The 19,710-nt window shown below is 33.0% G+C and overlaps 1 protein-coding gene across 1 annotated transcript in view; it reads left to right on the top strand.

The window, feature by feature from the left end:
- The window catches only part of STXBP5L (syntaxin binding protein 5L), a 241,372-nt gene that overhangs the window by 23,018 nt on the left and 198,644 nt on the right, over positions 1–19,710 (top strand). Inside the window, exon 3 of the mRNA XM_019650992.1 lies at positions 14,553–14,650. Within this exon, the coding sequence (XP_019506537.1) occupies positions 14,553–14,650 (98 nt within the window). The remainder of the gene's footprint in view (positions 1–14,552; positions 14,651–19,710) is intronic.

The following is a 19,710-nucleotide window of genomic DNA, read 5'->3' as shown; positions in this document are numbered from 1 at the left end:
TGATGATGAACTCCTTTAGCTTTTCCTTTTCTGGGAAGCTCTTTAACTGTCCTTCGATTCTAAGTGATAGCTTCACTGGATAGAATATTCTTGGTTGTATGTTGTTTTTCATCACTTTGAGTATTTCTTGTCAATTCCTTCTGGCATGCAAAGTTCCTGTTGAGAAATCAGCTGATAGTCCTGTGGGAGGTCCCTTGCAGGTAACTAACTGCTTCTCTCTTGCTGCTTTTAAGATTCTCTCTTTGGCTTTAATTTAGCCTTTGGCATTTTTATTATGATGTGTCTTGGTGTGGGCCTCTTTGGGTTCATATTGTTTGGGACACTCTGTGCTTCTTGGGCTTGTGTGTCTGTTTTCTCCCCCATAATTATTTCTTCAAATTGGTTTTCAATTTCTCACTCCCTTTCTCTTCTCCTTTTGGTACTCCTATGATGCAGTTGTTTTTATGCTTGATGTTGTCCCAGAGGCCCCTAAAACTATCCTCATATATTTTATATGTTCTGATTGGGTATGTTCTTCTGCATTGTCTTTCAAATCGCTGATTCAGTCCTCTGCTTCATTTACTTTACTGTTGATTCTCTCTAATGTATTCTTCATTTCAGTTATTGTATTATTCATTTCTGCCTGGTTCATTTTTATGTTTTATTTCTCTATTTTTATGTTTCCTATCTCTTTAATAAAGTTCTGAGATCATTGAGCATCCTTATAATTGTTTTAATTTTCTTACTAGTGATCAGTCTATTCAGATTTTCTAATTCTTCATGATTCAGTCTAGGAAGGTTGTATGCTTCTAAGAATTTGTCCTTTTCTTCTAAGTTGTCTAGTTTGGTGGCAAATGGCCTTTCATAATATTCTTGTATTATCCTTTACATTTGTGTGATGTCGGTTGTAATTCTCCTTTTTCATTTCTGATTGTATTTAAACCTTCTCTCTTTTTTCCTTAGTAAGTCTAGCTAAAGATTTGTCAATTTTGCTTATCTTTACAAAGAACGAGTTCTTTGGTTCATTAATTTTTTTATTGTGTTTATATTCTTTATTTCATTTATTTTTGCTCTGATTTTTATTATTCCTTTCTTCTGCTGTCTTTGAGCTTAATTTTTTTTCTACTTTCTTAAGTTGTAATGTTAGGTTGCTTATTTGAGATTTTTCTTGTTGCTTGAGGTAGGCCTGTTTGCTAAACTTTCCTCTTCATACTGCTTTGGCCACATCCCAAAGATTTTGATATGTCATGTTCTCATTTTCATTTGTCTCTATGTGTCTTTTGATTTATTCTTTTATTTCTTTATTGACCCAACAGTTGTTCAGTGGCATGTTGTTTAATCTCAACATATTTGTGATTTTTCTAGCTTTCTTCTTATAGTTGATTTCTAGCTTCAGACTGTATGATTGGAAAAGATGCTTGATGTGATTATAGACTTCTTAAATATATTGAGACGTTTTATGTCCCATCATATGGCATATCCTTGAGACTGTTCCATGTGCACTTGAGAATAATGTGTATTCTGTCTTTTTGGGATGGAAAGTTGTATAAATATCTATTAAATCCATCTGTCTAATGTGTCATTTAAGGCTGATGTGTCCTTGTTGACTTTCTGTCTGGATGATCTATCCATTGGTGTAAGTGGCATGTTAAAGTTTCCTGCTATTATTGTGTGTGGTGTATTTCTTTTTTTTTAGGTATGTTAATAATTGCTTTTTATATTTTGGTATTCCTAGATTAGGTGAATATATATTAACAAATATTATGTATTCTTGATGTATTGTCTGTTGTATCATTATAAAATGTCTATCTTTGTCCTTTTTTACCTTTTGTTGTTGTGATATCTACTTTGTCTGATATAAATATGTCTGCACCTGCTTTTCTCTGGATATCATTTTCTTGGATTATCGTCTTCTACCCCTTCATTTTGAGCCTATGTTTTTCTTTGGAGCTCAGATGAGTCTCCTGACGGCAGCATATAGTTCAGCCTTGTTTTTTAATGTATCCAGCTACTCTTTGCCTCTTGATTGGTGAGTTCAGTTCATTAATATTTTGGTGATTATTGATATATGACAACTTACTACAGTCATTTTATTTTTTGTTTTCTGATTGTTCTGTATCTCCATTGTCTCTTTCCCCTCATGTTTCTCTTTGCTGTTTTAGTTTGGTGATTTTCTTATGATTTTTTTCTCTGTTTCCTCTTTTTGTTATGTTTACCTTCTGAGCTCTGGATTTTTGTTTTGTGATTACCATGAAGTGTGTATAAAATGTCTTATAGATAAAATAGTCCCTTTTTCTTTTGAAAGCATGTTATATTCATTCACCTACATAAGTTCAGTTTTTTTCTTCCCTTTCATGTTTTTGTTTTCACAAATTATGCTTTTTTATGTTGTGTGTTTGTTACCAAATTGCAGTAGCTATAGTTATTTTTAATGCTTCTCCCACCCCTTTAACCTTTATGTTATAATTAGGACTTTAACACCATATTCTGAAATTGAATTGTAATTTCCTGTTCTGTCCATCTGTTTGTCACCATACTCAAATTTTTTATACCTTTTGTCTTTTTGTTGAAAGTAGAAGAACTCCTTTCAACATATCTTGTTATACATGTCTTGTCATGGTAAATTCCCTCAGCTTCTGTTTTTCTGGGAAAGACTTTATTTCTCTATATCTCAAGGGTAACTTTGCTGGCTGTATTATTTTTGGCTGATGGTTTGTTTCTTTCTGTATTTTGAATATATTATTCCTGGTTGGTGGTGTTACTGCTGAGAAATCTGATGATAATTTGATGGGGTTTTCTTTGTCAGTAATTGTCTTTTTTTTCCCTGGCTGCCTTGAGAATTTTTTTCTTTATCATTAACTTTTTACAGTTTTAATATAATATGTCTTACAGAAGGTCTATTTGCATTGAGATAATTAGGTGTTCTGTTAGTTTCTTGTACTTGAATGTCCAGTTCCTTCCATAGGTTTTGGAAGATCTCATTAATTATTTCTTGGAATAGACACTCTGTTCCCTTCTCCTTCTCGTCTCCTTATCGATACCCATTATCCTTATATTGCCCCTTCTAAAGGAGTCAAATAGTTCTCGTGGATTCTTTTATTTTTAAAAAATCTTAATTCTCTCTCTTCTTCTACCAGAATCATTTCTAGATTTCTATCTTTAAGCTTACTAATTCTCTTTTCCATATGGTCTGTTCTGTTTCCAGGGCTTTCTAATGCAGTCTTCATCTTATTTATTGAGTTCTTTGGTTCCAAAATTTCTGTTTGATTCTTTTTTATAGTTTTAATCTCTTTGGTAAAGTACTTCTGTTCATGAATTTTATTCCTGAGCTCATTGAACTGCTTTTCTGAGTTTTCTTGTATTTTGTTGAGTTTCTTCATGAATGCTATTTTGAATTCTCTGTCCAAAATCTTCCCTGACTTTTAATTTGGTTTCTGGAGAATTGTCACTTTCTTTCTGTGTTACTATGTTACCTTGGTTGTTCATGGTGCTGATGGGTTGCACTTCTGTCTTATTTAGTTATTGTTTTGATTTTACAATTCAGCAGGTTGATAATTAGAGACCTTTCTTTTATAGTAGGTCATGTGATAGGTGTTTTCTCTTACCTATACTACTTGCACCTCTGGGTTTTTAGTAAAGGTGGGTGTCACTCTGGTAATGGGAGTCACTGCCAAGGTGATCATAGTGGTAGGTGTCCCTCCTGTGTCCAGGTCGCCTTGGTGTCCTTGGTCTCAGGGTACTACCACTGTGGTGGGAGAATGTGGTGGGTGGAGGGGAGCCAGGTTCATGAGCCTACCATGCTGCTTCCTCATTCCCTATGGCTATTGGTGCTGCTGTGCTATAGGTGCACCTTAGGAGCTGCTACCAGGCTCCACCACAAACTATCAGGGTGGGGGGGTGCAGGGGGACCAGAGTCTCAGGTACCAATGCTGCTTCTGTGCCTCTTACTCTCTATTGGGCCATAGTGTGGGGTTGCATCTCTGACTCCTCCACTGCCACTGGGTTAGCTGGGGCCAAGGCTCAGCCAAAGTGGCTTGTAAACCATGTCTGCACTGTTTTTGTCCTCCCACTCCCCCACCCAATTCTGCCTCCCCTACTGAGTTCCAATACACCCACTCCAGATATACTGATGTGTGGATTTCTCAGGTATGCTAGTGTCTTGAGCAGAAGAACCTCCGTTGGGTTATAGATGTCTCATTAGTTGTAGATTTAAGGGGATATTCTAAGGGGTCTTCTCACTCTGCCATGATGCTGATGTCACTTTAGATTTTGTTTTTTAAAACAAGTCGAATGTCTTCTGTTAGCATATACTTAGCTAAGATGTCTAACAATTCCCCTCTCAGAAAGCAACCAATATTATCAGTCTTTTGTGTATCCTTCCAGGAATAGCTTTGCATATACGTGTAAATATATGTCAGGTTTTGCAAAGGAAAATAACTCATTCTATGTTCTTGAACTAGATATATAGCTATAACTCTATTTTAATAAATACCTCATAACATTTAACTCAATATAACAAATATATTCCCATATCACATCAATGCCTTTTTATTAATGTTAATCTCTTGAATGCCAATTATATGCAAACAGTGCTTTCATATGTCTCTTTGCCTTTAACAAGCTGTTCAATAAAGCTATACTTTAATTATACCTTTTTTTTTGTATCCAGCAACTTTATTTTGGAATAACTTTTTATTTTAGTTTAAAAATAAAAAACTGTGACATGTTTTCACATTTCTGTTGACAGTATAAAGAATTACTTTTTTATTTAAAATTGTAGGATGCTGTGATGGGGTACTTACTTAATCATTTTGATAAAATGTCTGCTCCATACATATCACATGTCATTGTCTACAATAGAAGATACCAGATTTCACAGGAGAAATTTGATTTGTTAACTAGACACTTAGTTTTTGACAGCTTGTATTAAGTATGCTGTTTGCTTTTGGTGGGTGGTTCAGGTAAATGGTATTTAAAATGCCTTTGAGATGTTTGAAGTGAGAAAAGGAAAAATAAGTTGAAAGTTATTATTGCTAGGTTTACTGTGAAAAGGTAAATCAGTTTAATTTTCCTTTCTATACTTCCTACTTTACTTTTCATTGTAAATTAGCAACTAATAATTGCTTTGCAAACAACTTAATCATTACTTGTTTTTCATATTTGGGATTAGTTCTGAAAGGAAACCTACATAGCATTCTTCTTTTAGTCTTCTCAGCAAAATAAATAAAAATAATTTAAGACATAGGAATTAAGATTCTGTGAATATTTGGTAAATGCACTCCACTGCTTTTTATGAGCTGGAAATAGTAAGAGAACTTTATGGTTAAGCCCAGTCAGCCAATAAGGGCTTTGGGTGAGGGATTGGGAGACCTAAAGTTGTATTTGGGGGAAATACAGATGTTTTTGAACTTCTGATGAGATTTTTACTTTTGTTTTCTTGGAATGATACCTCATTGTCTCTGTGAGAAAGGGGGTGCTCAAGAGGGGATACGAAAGATATTTTGGGGAATATAATCAATAATGTTAGTAAAGATTTTGTAGGGTATCTGATGGACACTTGTCTTATTAGGGAGACCACTTCATGGACGGTGTAGATGCCTGACCACTGCAGTTTACACCTGAAGCTGAAGCTGAATAATAATGATTGTCAACTATAATTTATATATTATATAGTACAGCATTGGAAATAAAGTCAGTGGAATTGTTAACCGCTATATACGATGTCAGAGGGATAGTAGATTGGGGGAGAGGGTTTATCACTTTGTGAAGGGTATAAATGTCTAACTATTATATTGTTTTGTGCACCTGAAACAAACAAAAATAAGTGATTAGGGAATATGAGAGAGTTTCTGTTTTGGATGAAGGGTGCCTTGGTTACAACATGAAGAGCTGTATAATGATAGGAAACATTTTGGTACATTATAGTAATTTACAAAGGAATTTGGGTGAGTTTTGTGGTCTTGCTAAACCCACAATTGCTACCCTAAGCCGACCAGTGTTGCCTTCAGTTTTAGCTTCTGTTGGTAATGAGTTAAAACAATTTCTAAAGGCAAATCCCCCTCTAATAAACTCCAAAATACTGAAAAAATAACTTTGTGAAAAGTGCACAGTAGGGGAGAAAATACCCCTGTTATTGGAACATCTCTCTGTACAATATCTTTCTTACCTCTACTTATTTGACAGTATGATGTACATTTGATGTTTTTTTCCTTATGAAAACCAATACTAATAAGAAGCACAGTGAATCTTTTCCACATAGTGTAGCATTGGACAACTGTTTTTAGTGAGGTTTTTGAAGTTTCTTTCAATTGTTAAAGATGTTTTAATTTTATTTCTGATTCCTCTAAAGGATAGTACTAATCAGACTGGTAGAATAGTCTGTATTAAGGGGTCCTTGAGATAGATGAAGAAATTGAAAGACAGAGAAAGCCTATTTACACTCTAATGCACCCATTTAGCTATCTGAGCATTCCTTAACGAAAAAATAATGTGGAAATTTTTTAACATATAAAAAATAGAGAGGAGCATAAAAAACTATATGTATCCATCATCTAGTTTCAATAATTATCACATTTTGCTGTTCTTATTTCATCTATTCCTTCCCTATTTCCTCAAACACAGAGCATTTTTTATTGGATTATTTTATTAAGATTCACTTTGAAATAACTTCAGACTTATAGAAAATTTGCAAAAATAGTAGAGAATTCCATATATCTTCATCCAAGTTCCACAAATATTATTTTACCACATTGAGTTACTATTCTTTCTCATTTTCTAAACCATTTGAGAGTAAATTATAGACATAATACCTCTTTGTCCCTAAAGCTTTTATTTCCTTGAAATAAAGACTTTTAATAAAATAAAACCACAGTATGATTATCAAAATCAGGGCATTTACATTGGTATAATATTATTATCTAATCTAGGTAGACTTTATCCAAATTTTGTGAGTTGTCTCACTAATGCCTTTTTATGGCCAGATACAAATATTTTTTTTTCTGAACCGGGATTCAATCCAAGATCACATGTTATATTTGGTTGTCATGTCATGTCATGTCATTGTCCTTTAAAAATAGGAAAATTACCCAGTCTTTCTTTGACTTCTAGCATCTTGATATTTTTGAAGAGTATAGGCAAGTTATTTAGTAGAATTGTAGAAATAATTTGGGTTTACTAGAATAATTTAAAATAAGCCCTAGATATTTATTATTTCACCTAAAAGTACTTAAGTTTGTATCTCTAACATGGAAAGATTTAAAAAGAAACAGCCATAGTGCTATTATCACATTCAGCAAAATTAATAACTCTTTAATGTTATTTAATATCTAATTCTTGTTCAGTTTTCCGATTGTCTCAAAAATGCCTTTTTATGATAGATTGTTTGAATGCTGATACAAAGGCCATACATTCTGTTTCTTTGCATATGTCCCTTAAGATACTTTTAATTTATAATAGCTCCCCTTCCTTTTTTTCCCTGTGCTATTTATTGTTGAAGATAACTAGGTCATTGTCTTACAGACTTTCCCACATTCTGTATTTGGCTGATAGCTCTTAACTTCAGGCTTTTAAAAAAGAGGGACAGTGGCTCAAAAAGGAAATAATGGTGCAAATCACCTATTCCCCTTGATATACACCCTTGTTTCTAGGGCATGTTATTTTCTTGATTCAGGTATTCTTTACAGTTGTGATAATATTGTTGATGACTCTTGAATCATGATTTGGCTTTGCTTTTCGGTGTCTCCCAAAAGCGCGTGTTTTAGAGGCAAAGGCAAAGGCATCAAGTCCAGTCTAAAAGTATCAATTAAACTGGCATGATGGTTACTGTAGCAATTTTAGTATATGATCAGGGTTTATTTACTCTCATAATTATAATTCTATTCCACTCCATCTAATACAAACGTGACCTGCTTTGTTCCTAGTCCTAAAGCTGTTGCAAAAACTGAAGGATTGTTTTTCATTAGCTTGTTCTACTTCTAAGAATAATTTATTTAGAAGCAGAGGCCTAATTATTATTGACTCATCTGCTTTATCTTGCCTGGGGAAAGTCAAGTGAATGAAATAGAACATAAACAGAGTCAGCTCTCTCCCGTGTCTAAGATTAGCTGGTAGTTTGGCTGGTGGCTGAATGATCTAGCATGGCCTCACTCAAATGTCAGGTGGTTTGTGATGGCTGTGATTTTCCTCCCTATGGTTTTCCTCCCTATGGCTGCTCATCCTCCAGTAGAGGCTAACTTGGGCTTAATCACAATAGCCTTGAGGTTCCATTGTGTGTATGTGTGCGTGCGCACACACCATATTTTCTTTATCCATTCACCCATTAGTGGACACTTAGGTTGTTTCCATATCTTGGCTGCTGTGCATAATGCTGCAATGAGCATTAGAGTGCATGTAATTCTTCGATATAGTGGTATATACCCAGAAGTGAAATTGCTGGGTCATATGGTTTTTCTATTTTTATTTTGTGAGGAACCTCCATACTGTTTCCCGTAATGGCTGTTACCAATTTACATTCCCACCAAAAGTGCACAAGGGTTTTCTTTTCTCTATTTACTTACCAACACTTGTTATATTTTGACTTTTTGATGATAGCCAGCCTAACAGTGTGAAGTTGTGGTTTTGATTGTTATTTCCCTGATTAGTGAAGTTGAGCATCCTTTCAGATACATGTTGATCATTTGTATGTCTTCTTTGGAAAAAAAAATGTTGACTCAGCTTTTTGCTTATTTTTTAGCTGAGTTATTTGTGTGTGTGTGTTTCTGTGTTTTTTGTTTTTCTTATTGATTTGTACGTTTCTATGTTTTGGATATTTACCCCTTATTAGATAGATGGTTTGCAAATAGTTTCTTCCATTCCATAGGTTCCTTTTCATTTTGTTGATGATTTCCTTTGCAGCACAGATGCTTTTTAGTTTGATGTAGTCCCACTTGTCAGAGGTGGGACCTGAACTAGGTCTCCTGACTCCTAGAACAATATTCTTCCACATCATTCTGTCTATAATTTTGCTTCACAAGATTTTCATTTTCTTTTCTTTTAAAGTGTTTTTTATTTTATCCCATGGCCAAATTATTTTCCTATGACTACAAATTTTTATTTTTATTATATATTAATAAAAAAGGTTAAGTTCACAGAAATTTGTTTGATAGCTATATACTCGTAGACACATAAAATAGATTCAATAAAAGATGTATATAAACCTTTCAAGCATGATACAGAATTAAGTTGAAATGTGTTGAGGTGTTAAATAAGTTGGAAATAGAGACTAGTATAGCCAGAAAAAAAAAAAAAGGTTTCAGATAAGGAGGTTTAAATGGAAGTACTAGGATGGTAAGAGAGATGGAATGGAAGTGATGACAGAAAAAGATACTGTGAGTGAATAGAGAGAATGCCAAATCTGAGTTCTTGGAAGAGGCCTAGAAGTGTATGATGATCAGGCTGTGTTGACTTGAGGCTGATAATAAATTGATGATCATCAGTTGAGTTGAAAAGAAAGGGAAGAATGATGTAGTCAAAGTGTATGATAGATTGAAACAAGGATATTGAAGACGTAGGCTGTTAGTAGTGCTCAGAGTAGAGAGAAAATATATGAACTAGAAGGTAAAATCACCTAAGAAGATGAAAAGGACGCCTCGGGATGGACAAAAACAAAACAGTGGATGTACTTTGGAGAGAGCCATCCTTCAGTTCTGTGTCCATTATTGAATAATAAAGATGATAGAATTGGATACCATTTAGAGTATACCCATGATTATTTCATGTTATTAGTATGCTAGTATTTATATTATTTCTGTCAGTACACATTTTTATGTATATCTCTATTCTTTTCAGTAGCAAAAATTGGGTATGTTCATATATTATTTGGTTTTTTGAAGGTATGTTTTATGTGATATGCTGAGGGATGATAGTATGAGAGATAATGAGATAGTATTAGAGAAGGTAAATGCATCTAATTTGAACTAGATTCCCTCATATTTTTTAAAGAATACCTTTCTATTTAAGTACTGTAAACTTTTATATTTACATAGTATGATCAGTTTATAAAGAATATTTATATGCATTATCTCAATTATGAGTCTTAGATTTTTTTGTAAGATTAACAGTGTGAACCGTAGAATCATAGCTACTCATTGTATGTGTCAAACTGTTGTTATAAAAGTCAGTATGTTTTTGAATGCCTATAAGGTTCTTAAGCTTGAAACAATAAAATCTCTGACCTCAAGTGGTTTGTAATATAATATGGTAGGAAAAAAACCACAATTAGGTAGTAAAGAATAACCTACTTTTACATTAGATTTAGTGAAACATTTATATCTATAACATGTTCAATTAAATAACTATACATATTAAAAATGTTATTGAAATGTGGGTGCCTTTTCTGTTCTAACACCTTAGAATTACATCATTCAATTGCATACATTTACAGTAATCACAAACATGCTCAGGGAATGGGTGATGATAGCTATTGAACTTTTTAAAAAATCTCAGATGTGCTTTGATTGCTATAGAAATTTGAGACAGCTGATCTAAATACAGAGATAATTATATGTTGTTTTAAAATTATTCTAAAAATTTTACCTCCATGCTTATAAAATATTTTATTGCAATTATTCATCTTTCTTAAGAATATAAGAGAATAGATGTAGAAGGAAATATTGCTTAAATGCACAAATCATATTGATGAGCTTTAAAAAACCTATTTAATCATAACACTGAGCTAAGTGAAGGGGACAAATTAAACACATGGTCCCTGCTCACAAAGGAGCTTAAAACTTATTTGGTGAGACCAAAGGGCCATAATTATTCTTCAGTAATTTAAAATAAGTGCTAAACTGTGGTGTTGGCTTAGAATTTTAGCAAATATTTCATGTAGGAGTGAGGCCTTGACATAGGATTTGAGAGGCAAGTTGGTGAATATTTTATTTTGGAAAAATGTTAATAATTAGGACCTTAATTGTTTATCACTATGTATAAATAATTTTCCACTATTGGGTTTTTGTAGATGCGTTGAAAAGAGATGCTTTTAGCAGCTTGAACCACAGAAAAATAATGAAAACATTTCTGAGGTATATAAACAATTGCTTCTTGAACACTGAACTCTGATGGGATTTTGTTGTCACAGCTACAACACAAACTAATTACATCAGCTCTGTATTTCTAATAGAATCCTAACAGTTGTGTTGTAACTTCGGTAGTATTAAATAAGCATTGAGATGTATGAATATTATATATTCATATCCTGCTATTAATCAGGTTTCCAGTCTAGTGAAAAATATTTTGTCTCCCTAACCATTTTACATATTAGGAAATACATTATTCAGTGCTGCTGACGAAAACATTTGTTTTTATACTTTTAAAAAAATTCAAAAGATTTTAAATTAAAAACTAAAAATATAAATGGGGATAATCCACCCAATTTTATTGGTAATTGGTTATTGCTAGTAGAGAGAAAAGTTAGATTTTTGTTTATTTACTTTGTATCTAGACAATTTATTACATTCTTCTGTTTCTAAAACATTTTAGTAATCTATTTTGTTTCTTTCCTGTATTTATATATATTATTTTTATTTCTTATCTTACGGAATTAGCTTGAATCTGTGAAACAAAGCTAAATAATAATGGGAATAATGAACCTGTATAACTTCTTCCTCATTTTAATGGGAATGATGATAGCCTTTTGCTGTTTAGTATCATGTGTTATTATTTTGTTATTGTTAATATTTATCATCTTTAAGTAGTTTTCCTCCAATCCTGTTTTACATAAGATGTTTGCTTGGATTGACCACTGAATTTTATCGAATGCCTTTCGAGAACCTTTTAATACAATCATGAGGTTTTATCTTTTAATTTGTTGATTTAATGAATGTCAATATATAACCTGATATTTAGCTTTGTGTTAGTTTAAATGAGATTAGGCAGTCAAACTCTGTTTAAATGCAATGGAGACATTTATTTATTATTTATTATTTATTACATACTATATTTTCATTTTTTTATTGTATGATTCCATTTATATGAAATATTCAGAATAGAAAATCTGCAGAGACAGAATGAGACTAATGGTTGCTAGAGGCTGGGGGAAGGGGAAATGGTGATTGACTGCTTAATGGTTACTTTCCTTTTGAGGTGATAAAAATATTTTACACCTAGGTAGTGGTGATAGTGGTGATGGTAGCACAACATTGTGAATATACTAAATCCCACTGAAATGTACATTTTAAAATGATTAATTTTATGTTATGTGACTTTCACTTCAATTAAAAAAAAGCATAAAAACAAAACAAATGAATGAACATTTATGGAGCAGAGAGGTCTGGCAGTGTCAGGGCTTTGCTGTAAGAGAGGCGAGGGGAGTGGCGGATTTCTCAGGCCATAGGAGGACAGCCTGAAAACTGTGTGTTGAAGCCCATTCTCTTTACGAGGCAGGGAGAACATGCTCCGTGGCGTGCCTGAGATCTTCTCATTTATGCCACAATTCAACAACCATATTCAATGCCTATAAGGTCCCAGCCACTGTCTACTCTGAACCCTAGGGAGCTAGCTCTGTGCCAGCACCTTAAAGAGGAAATCAAGCTGTAATAATAGGTCATGCAAAAGCCCTAAACGTCGATTTTCAAATGATTTCTTTCAAATAAATATGATATGATAGATTCCTTTTTCTCCCAGAACTTTCCCTGGATGAAATTGTTGCAGTGTCTAAGAGCACAAGCTTTGGGGCAGGCTGCCTGGGTTCTGATCCTGGTTTAATACCTTGATAAGTATAAAACCTTAGACCACTGGTTCTCAACCAGGGGTGAATTTGCTCCCATGGACTTTTGGTAATATCTGGAGACAAGTTTAGTTGTTACAACTGAGGGAATGCTAATGGCAGCTAATGGATAAAGGCCAGGGATGCTGCAAAACATCCTACCATGCACAGGACAGTCCCCACAACAAAGAATTATCTGGCCCCAGACAATTGAAAAAGTGTCTTAGACCAATTGCTAAGCTGATTTGGGCCTCAGTTTTCTCATCTGTAAAATAGTGATGCTAGTCCTGGGCCATCTTAAAGGCTTGTGAGAATTAAATAAAATAGTGAGCAAAAGGCTCATAAAGTGCATGGCACATATACAGTGCTATTTTTTTAAGTATTACTACGACTGTGTCTGATTATCTTGATTATTGAAGACCGTAGTAAGACCAGGTGAGTTTGCCTTCTGCCCCTAATCAGCTCTAGCTATAAGCCTGTAACATGGGAGCATCACTGGTTATAGAAGATGGAGCGTGCTCAGTACCAGAGCCAGAAAACCCACTCCAACGGGCTTGCCTGATTTAGCGTAAAGATAGGACACCCAATTAGATTTGAATTTCAGTAAACAATAAATAATTTTTTAGTACAAGTATGCCCCATGCAATATTTGGGACACACTTATACCAGAAAAATGCTTTGTTATTTTTCTTAAATTAAAACTTAACTGGGTAACCTGTGTTGTATCTGACTGCCTACACTCCAAGCAACTCTGTCTGATAAGGACAGTCTTCACACACAGAGAACATCACTTTGCACAAGTTAAAGATCGAAGCCATCTCTCTCTGTCTCAGAGGAACTGAAAGGCAAATGTTATACCTGCTAAAATTACAAGTGTACCTCTAATTTCACAAAATAAACCACTGAAGATTAAACACAGAGGCTCCTCAGAGGCCCACAGCCTAATATGAGAGAAAAAGAAAAGTACCAATGATATTCTTCTATTCATTCATCTACCCAATATTACTTTTTGGGATATATTTTAAAGTAAGTTGCAGGTGTCAGTATGCTTTACCTTTTAAAACTTCAGTATGCATATCATTGACTAGAGTTCAATATTTGTTGATAATACATTTTTTCTCTTTTGAGTTACAATTTACATACAGAGAAAGCTCAAGTTGTACCATTTGATGAATTTTGACTAACGTATACACTTGTGTAATCCAAACCTCTATCAAAATATAGAATATTACCTTTACTCAATAAAGTTCCTTCATACCCCTTCCCAATCAGTACTACTCAAGTCAAACACTGTTCTGATTTTTTTCACCATAGTTTAGTTTGTTCAGAATTTAATATAAATGTAATCATACTATGTGCACTCTTTTGTGTATTGTTTCTTTTACTTAGCATAATGTTTTTGAAAATTTCCACATTGTTGCATCTGTCAGTAGTTTTTATCTTTTAACTGTTGAGTAATATTCCATTGTATGAGTATACCAGTGTTGTTTTTTGATTTTCTTGTTGGACACCTGGGCTGTTTCTAGGTTGTTATGTATAAAGTTGTTAGGGCTATACTTACATAAATTATTATATATGTATTGAATATGTGTTCTTCATTTTTTTGGGTACCATACATATGAGTGGAATTTCTAGGTCATACAACAGGTATATGTTTAGTTTTATAAGAAACAACATTTTTCCAAAGTGGTTGTGTTATTTTACTCCTACCAACATTTGCTAGTAGTTTTCTTCAATTAAAAAATTATCATGCTAGTGGTTGCATAGTGGTATCTTGTAATTTTAATTTTTATTTCGCTGATGACTATTTTTACTATTTGCTCTCTTTCAGACAGTTCGGCATGGTTTTCCTTATCAACCCACAGCATTAGCCTTTGATCCAGTTCAGAAAACCTTGGCTATTGGGACGAGAACAGGTGCTATACGAATGTATCCTTAATTTTTTGTTCATTATTTGCTATATTAATACCAATTACATTTCTTTAAATAGGTAAGGGAAATATTTATGACCAAATATAATCTACTGTTTCTTTAGAAGTGAGTAATGATTATGAAACCTGCATTTTCAAATTTATTTGCATGTATTTAATATCTGTGATATAAGTGTGATGTCCCTTCTTTAGTTCCTAATATTGGTAATTTGTAGCTTCTCTTTTTTCCTGACCATCCTGAATAGAAGCTTATCAACTGTATTGATTTTCAGAAGAAACAACTTTTAGTTTCGTTGTTTTTCTGTATTGCTTTTCTACATTCTATTTCATTGACTTCACTTTGATCTTTTTTATTTCCTTATTTTGCTTAACTTTGGGTTTAAGTTGATATTCTTTTCTTTGTTTCTTAAGGTTTCTTAAGGTGGAAACTGAGGTCATTGATTTGAGAACTTTCTTCTTTTCTGAAATATGTCTGTAGTGCTGTAAATTTCTCCCAAAATTTTGCTTTTGTGTCATCCCATTTTTTAAAATTAAACTTATTATTTTGAGTAGTTGTAGATTTAATTGTAGTTGTAAGAAGTCATACAGAGAAATCCCATGTACTCTTTACCCAATTTCCAATAGTAACATAAGACTGTAGTGTAATGTCACAACCAGGTTATTGATATTGATGCACTCAAGGTACAGTACATTTCTATCATCACATGGATTCCGCATGTTGCCCTTTATAATCATAGTCTAAACTTCCAATTCTCCCACCCCACACCTGACTACTGACCATAACTAATTAGTTCTTAATTTTAGTAATTTTACCACTTTAAGAATTCTTCATACAGTATGTAACCTCTTGGGATTGGCTTTTTTCACTCAGCATAGTTCTCTGAAGATTCATCCAAATTGTAGTATGTATCAGTTCATTTTTTTTTAATCATTGGGTAATATTCCATGATATGAATGTACCACACTTTGTTTAACCATTCACTTATTGAAGGACATGTAGTTTCTAGTTTGTGGCTATTACGATTAAAGTGGCTATGAACATTTGTGTGCATGTTTTTGTGTGAACATGTGTTCATTTCTTTGGTATAAATGCCCAGGAGTGGAGTTGAGGGGGTTTTATGGTAGTTTCATGTTTAGTTTTATAAGAAGATGCCAAAATGTTTCCCAGAGTGGTTGCAACATTTTACATTCCCACCAGCAGTATGTGAGTGATCCTATATCCCTACATCAAGACCAGCATTTTGCTTTGTTTTGTTTTTTTTACTTTAGCCATTCTGATAATTTTGTAGTGACATCTCATTTATATATATATGAATACATATTCTTATATATTTTAAATACTAGTCCTTTATCAGATATGTGATTTGCAGTTATTTTCTTCCAGTCTTTAATTTGTCTTTCACCCTTTTAACAGGATCTTTCAGAGAACAGTTTTTCCTTTTAGATTGTGCTTTTGGTATCACCTCTTAGAACTCTTTTCCTAACCCTGAATCTTAATTCTTTTCTTTAATTTTTTTCTAAGAATTATGTAGTTTTACATTTTATATTTAGGAACAGGTTCTATTTTCAGTTAATTTATTTATAATTTTGGTGTTGGGGTAATACCATCTTCAGAAAGTGACTTGAGACATATTCCCTCCTCTTCTGTTCTCTGGAAGAGATTCTGTAAAATTAGTGTTAAATTTTTGTGTTTGTTAGAATTCTCTAGTGAAGTTACCTGGACCGGTGATTATTGCATGACAGATTTTATGTTACAAATTCAACTTATTTAATAGTTATAGGATTATTTTGGTTTTCTATTTTATCTTTGTTGAATTTTGGTAGTTTGTAGTCAGTCTTACTAGTTAGTGGTTTATACATTTTATTGACTTCTTTATTTTTTGAGGAGCCAGCATTAGGTTTAATTGATTTTCTCCATTTTCTTGGTTTTAAGACAGCTTTAAATTAAATTTATTGGGGTGACATTGGTTAGTAAAATTATATAGGTTGTAAGTATACAATTCTATTGATTCTTGGCCTTTTGGCTAAGATTAAGTGTAATATCTGTTCTTTTCAGTTTAAGTATACAATTCTATAATCTGTATATCTCATTGTGTGTTCACCACACAAATTCTCTTCCATATATTTGACCCCCTTTACCCCCCCCCGTACGCTCCAGTAACTAATAAACTGTTGTCTGTGTCTATGATTTTTTTCTTGTTTGTTTGTCTTGTTTGTTGCTTTCAGTTTTATATCCCGCATAAGAGAAATCATATGTTTCTTTACTTTTTCTGTGTGACTTATTTTGCTTAGCATGCTAATATCAGGATCCAGCCATGTTGTCTCAAAAGGAGTATTTCATCTTTTCTTATGGCTGAGTAATATTCCATTGTATATATGTACCATATCTTCATTCTCTTGTTTTAATTGAGGTATAATTGTATAATTGACATACAATATATTAGTTTCAGAGATTGACTTATCTTTATTTCTTTCCCTCGCTTATCTTTGAGCTTATTTTGCTCTTTTTTTTCTAGTTTTTTTGAAGTAGGAACTTAGATTATTGATATGATATACTTTCTCTTTTCTAAAGTATGCATTTAGTGTTATTAATTCTCCTTTCAGCATTGCTTCAATGGGTCCTACAGATTTTGATATATGTATTTTCATTTTCATTCAGTTATATGTATTGGGTTGTTGGACGTATTTTTCTGTTTTTCTGACAACCCAATAGTTTCAAAAATTGCCCTTGAAACTTTTTATTTGTACCATGAATTTTTTAGAAGTGTTTTATTTGGCAAGTGTTTGGACATTTTCTTGTCTTTCTGTTATTGATTTGTAGTTTGATTTCATTGTGGTAAGAAAACACACTCTATGATTTCAGTTTTTAAAAATTTGTTGTTTGTTTTGTGGCCTAGTATATGGTTGTGTCTGTGAATGCTCTGTGAACTCTGGAAGAACATGTGCATTCTTTCATATTGAGTGGAATGTTCTATATTTGCCACCTAGATATTGTTGCTGGTTGCTTATGTTGCTGAGTTCTATATCTTTGCTAATTTTCTGTCTAATAATTTTATCAAATCCTGAGAGTGGAGTAAATTAGGTTCTCCAACTCTAAGTTTGTATGTATTTGTTTTTCTTTGCAGTTCTATTAGTTTTTGCTTTTTGTATTTTCAGGCTCTATGGTTTGGTGTGCACACATTTAGGATTGTTATGTCTTCCTGGTGGATTGGTCCCTTTATCATTATGTAATGTCTTTATTTGTCTCCAGTAATTTTCTTTGCTCTGAAATCTACTTTGCCTGACATTAATATAGCCACTCCTGCTTTTTTTTAAAAATGATGTTTGCATGGTATATCTATTTTCATCCTTTTACTTTAAATTTGTCTATGTCACTATATTTGAAGTGAGTTTATTATAAACAGAAAATTCTTGGGTCATTTTCTTTCCTTTTTTTTCAAGTATAATTGACATATAACATTATATTAATTTCAGGTGTACAACATAGTAATTTGATATTTGTGTATTGGGCTGTCGAAAAGTCATGACGTACTTTTCTATGTTTTTCATTGCAAAAATGTGTCATGACTTTTCCAACAACCCAATATATTGTGAAATGATCACCAAAATAAGTCTAGTTTACAGACATATATAGTTACAAAAATTTCTTTTGTTGTAATGAGAACTTTCAAGCTCTATTCTCTTACCAACTTTCAAATGTGCAGTACAGTATTAATGATAGTCACCGTGCTGTACATTATATCCCCAGGTCTTATTTAATTTATAAATGGAAATTTGTACCTTTTGATCACCTTCATTGATTTCACACATCCCTCAACCTCAGTTCTGCACTACCAATCTTTTCTCTGTGTCTATGATTTCTTTGTTTTTGTTTGTTTGTTTTTGGTAGTTTCCACACATATTTCAGATCATGCAGCATATATCTTTCTCTGACTTATTTTGCTTAGCATAATGCCCTCAGTGTCCATCCACAACATCCTTCTTTTTATGGTTGAATTATATTCCATTTTGTGTGTGTGTGTGTGTGTGTGTGTGTGTGTGTGTGTGTGTGTTTACCACATTTTCTTTATCCATTCACTCTTCAATGGACAATTTAGTTATTTCCATATCTTGGCTATTATAAATAATGCTGCAATGAACATAGGGATGTAGATATCTCTTCATGATATCATTTCTTAGGGTATATACCCAGAAGTGGAATTGCTGGATCATATGGTAGCTCTATTTTTAATATTTTGAGGAATATCTGTACTGTATCTGTACTTTTCCTCCTCTTACTAATTTCTAGTTTAATACCATTGTGGTCAGAAAAGATACTTGATATGGTTTTAATCTTCTTGCTTCATATGTGGTCCAATATATGATCTATCCTAGAACATGTTCTGTTTGTGCTTGAGAAGAATGCATATTTTGGTGCTGTTGGATGGAATGTTCTGTATATGTCTATTAAATCTATTTGATACATAGTGTTATTCAGATCTACTCATTCCTTATTCTGTAAGGATAATCTCTCCAACATTAAAAGTGCAGTATTTAAATCACCTACTGTTATTGTATTACTATTTAGTGCTCCCTCTAGTTCTGTTAATATTTTCTTTAAATATTTAGGCTCTCCAATGTTAGGTGTATATATATACTGGGGGTGCCAAAAAATGTATACAAGTGGACACTTCGGTCAACGTTATTCAAGCAGTAGTTCGCCATAATCAGAAGCATCTGGATACTGATGGTAACCACTTTGAACACTTCTTGTAATTGCAGAAGGCAAACGTGACTTCTATTCATCTTTTGTTATCGGTATATATGGAGTATTACAATTTTAATATGGCTTTCCTTTCTTAAAATGTGTATACATTTTTTGGGCACCCTCTGTATTTATACTTGTTATATCCTCTTGATGAATTGGGGATAGAATTGATGTATATCACTATATTGTGTTCTTTTTTCTCTTGTGACTGATTTTTAAAAAAAATATTTTATTGGGCAATTGGGGGAGGGGAACAGACAAGTTGCTGTCCTTTTGTTCTTCAGTCTAGTTGTGGAGGACGTCGCTTCACT

Source organism: Hipposideros armiger, unplaced genomic scaffold, assembly GCF_001890085.2.
Source record: "Hipposideros armiger isolate ML-2016 unplaced genomic scaffold, ASM189008v1 scaffold_8, whole genome shotgun sequence".
NCBI classification, from domain to species: Eukaryota; Metazoa; Chordata; class Mammalia; order Chiroptera; family Hipposideridae; genus Hipposideros; species Hipposideros armiger.
The sequence above is the reverse complement of the archived record's forward strand: the minus strand, read 5'-3'. Positions and strand labels throughout refer to the sequence as shown.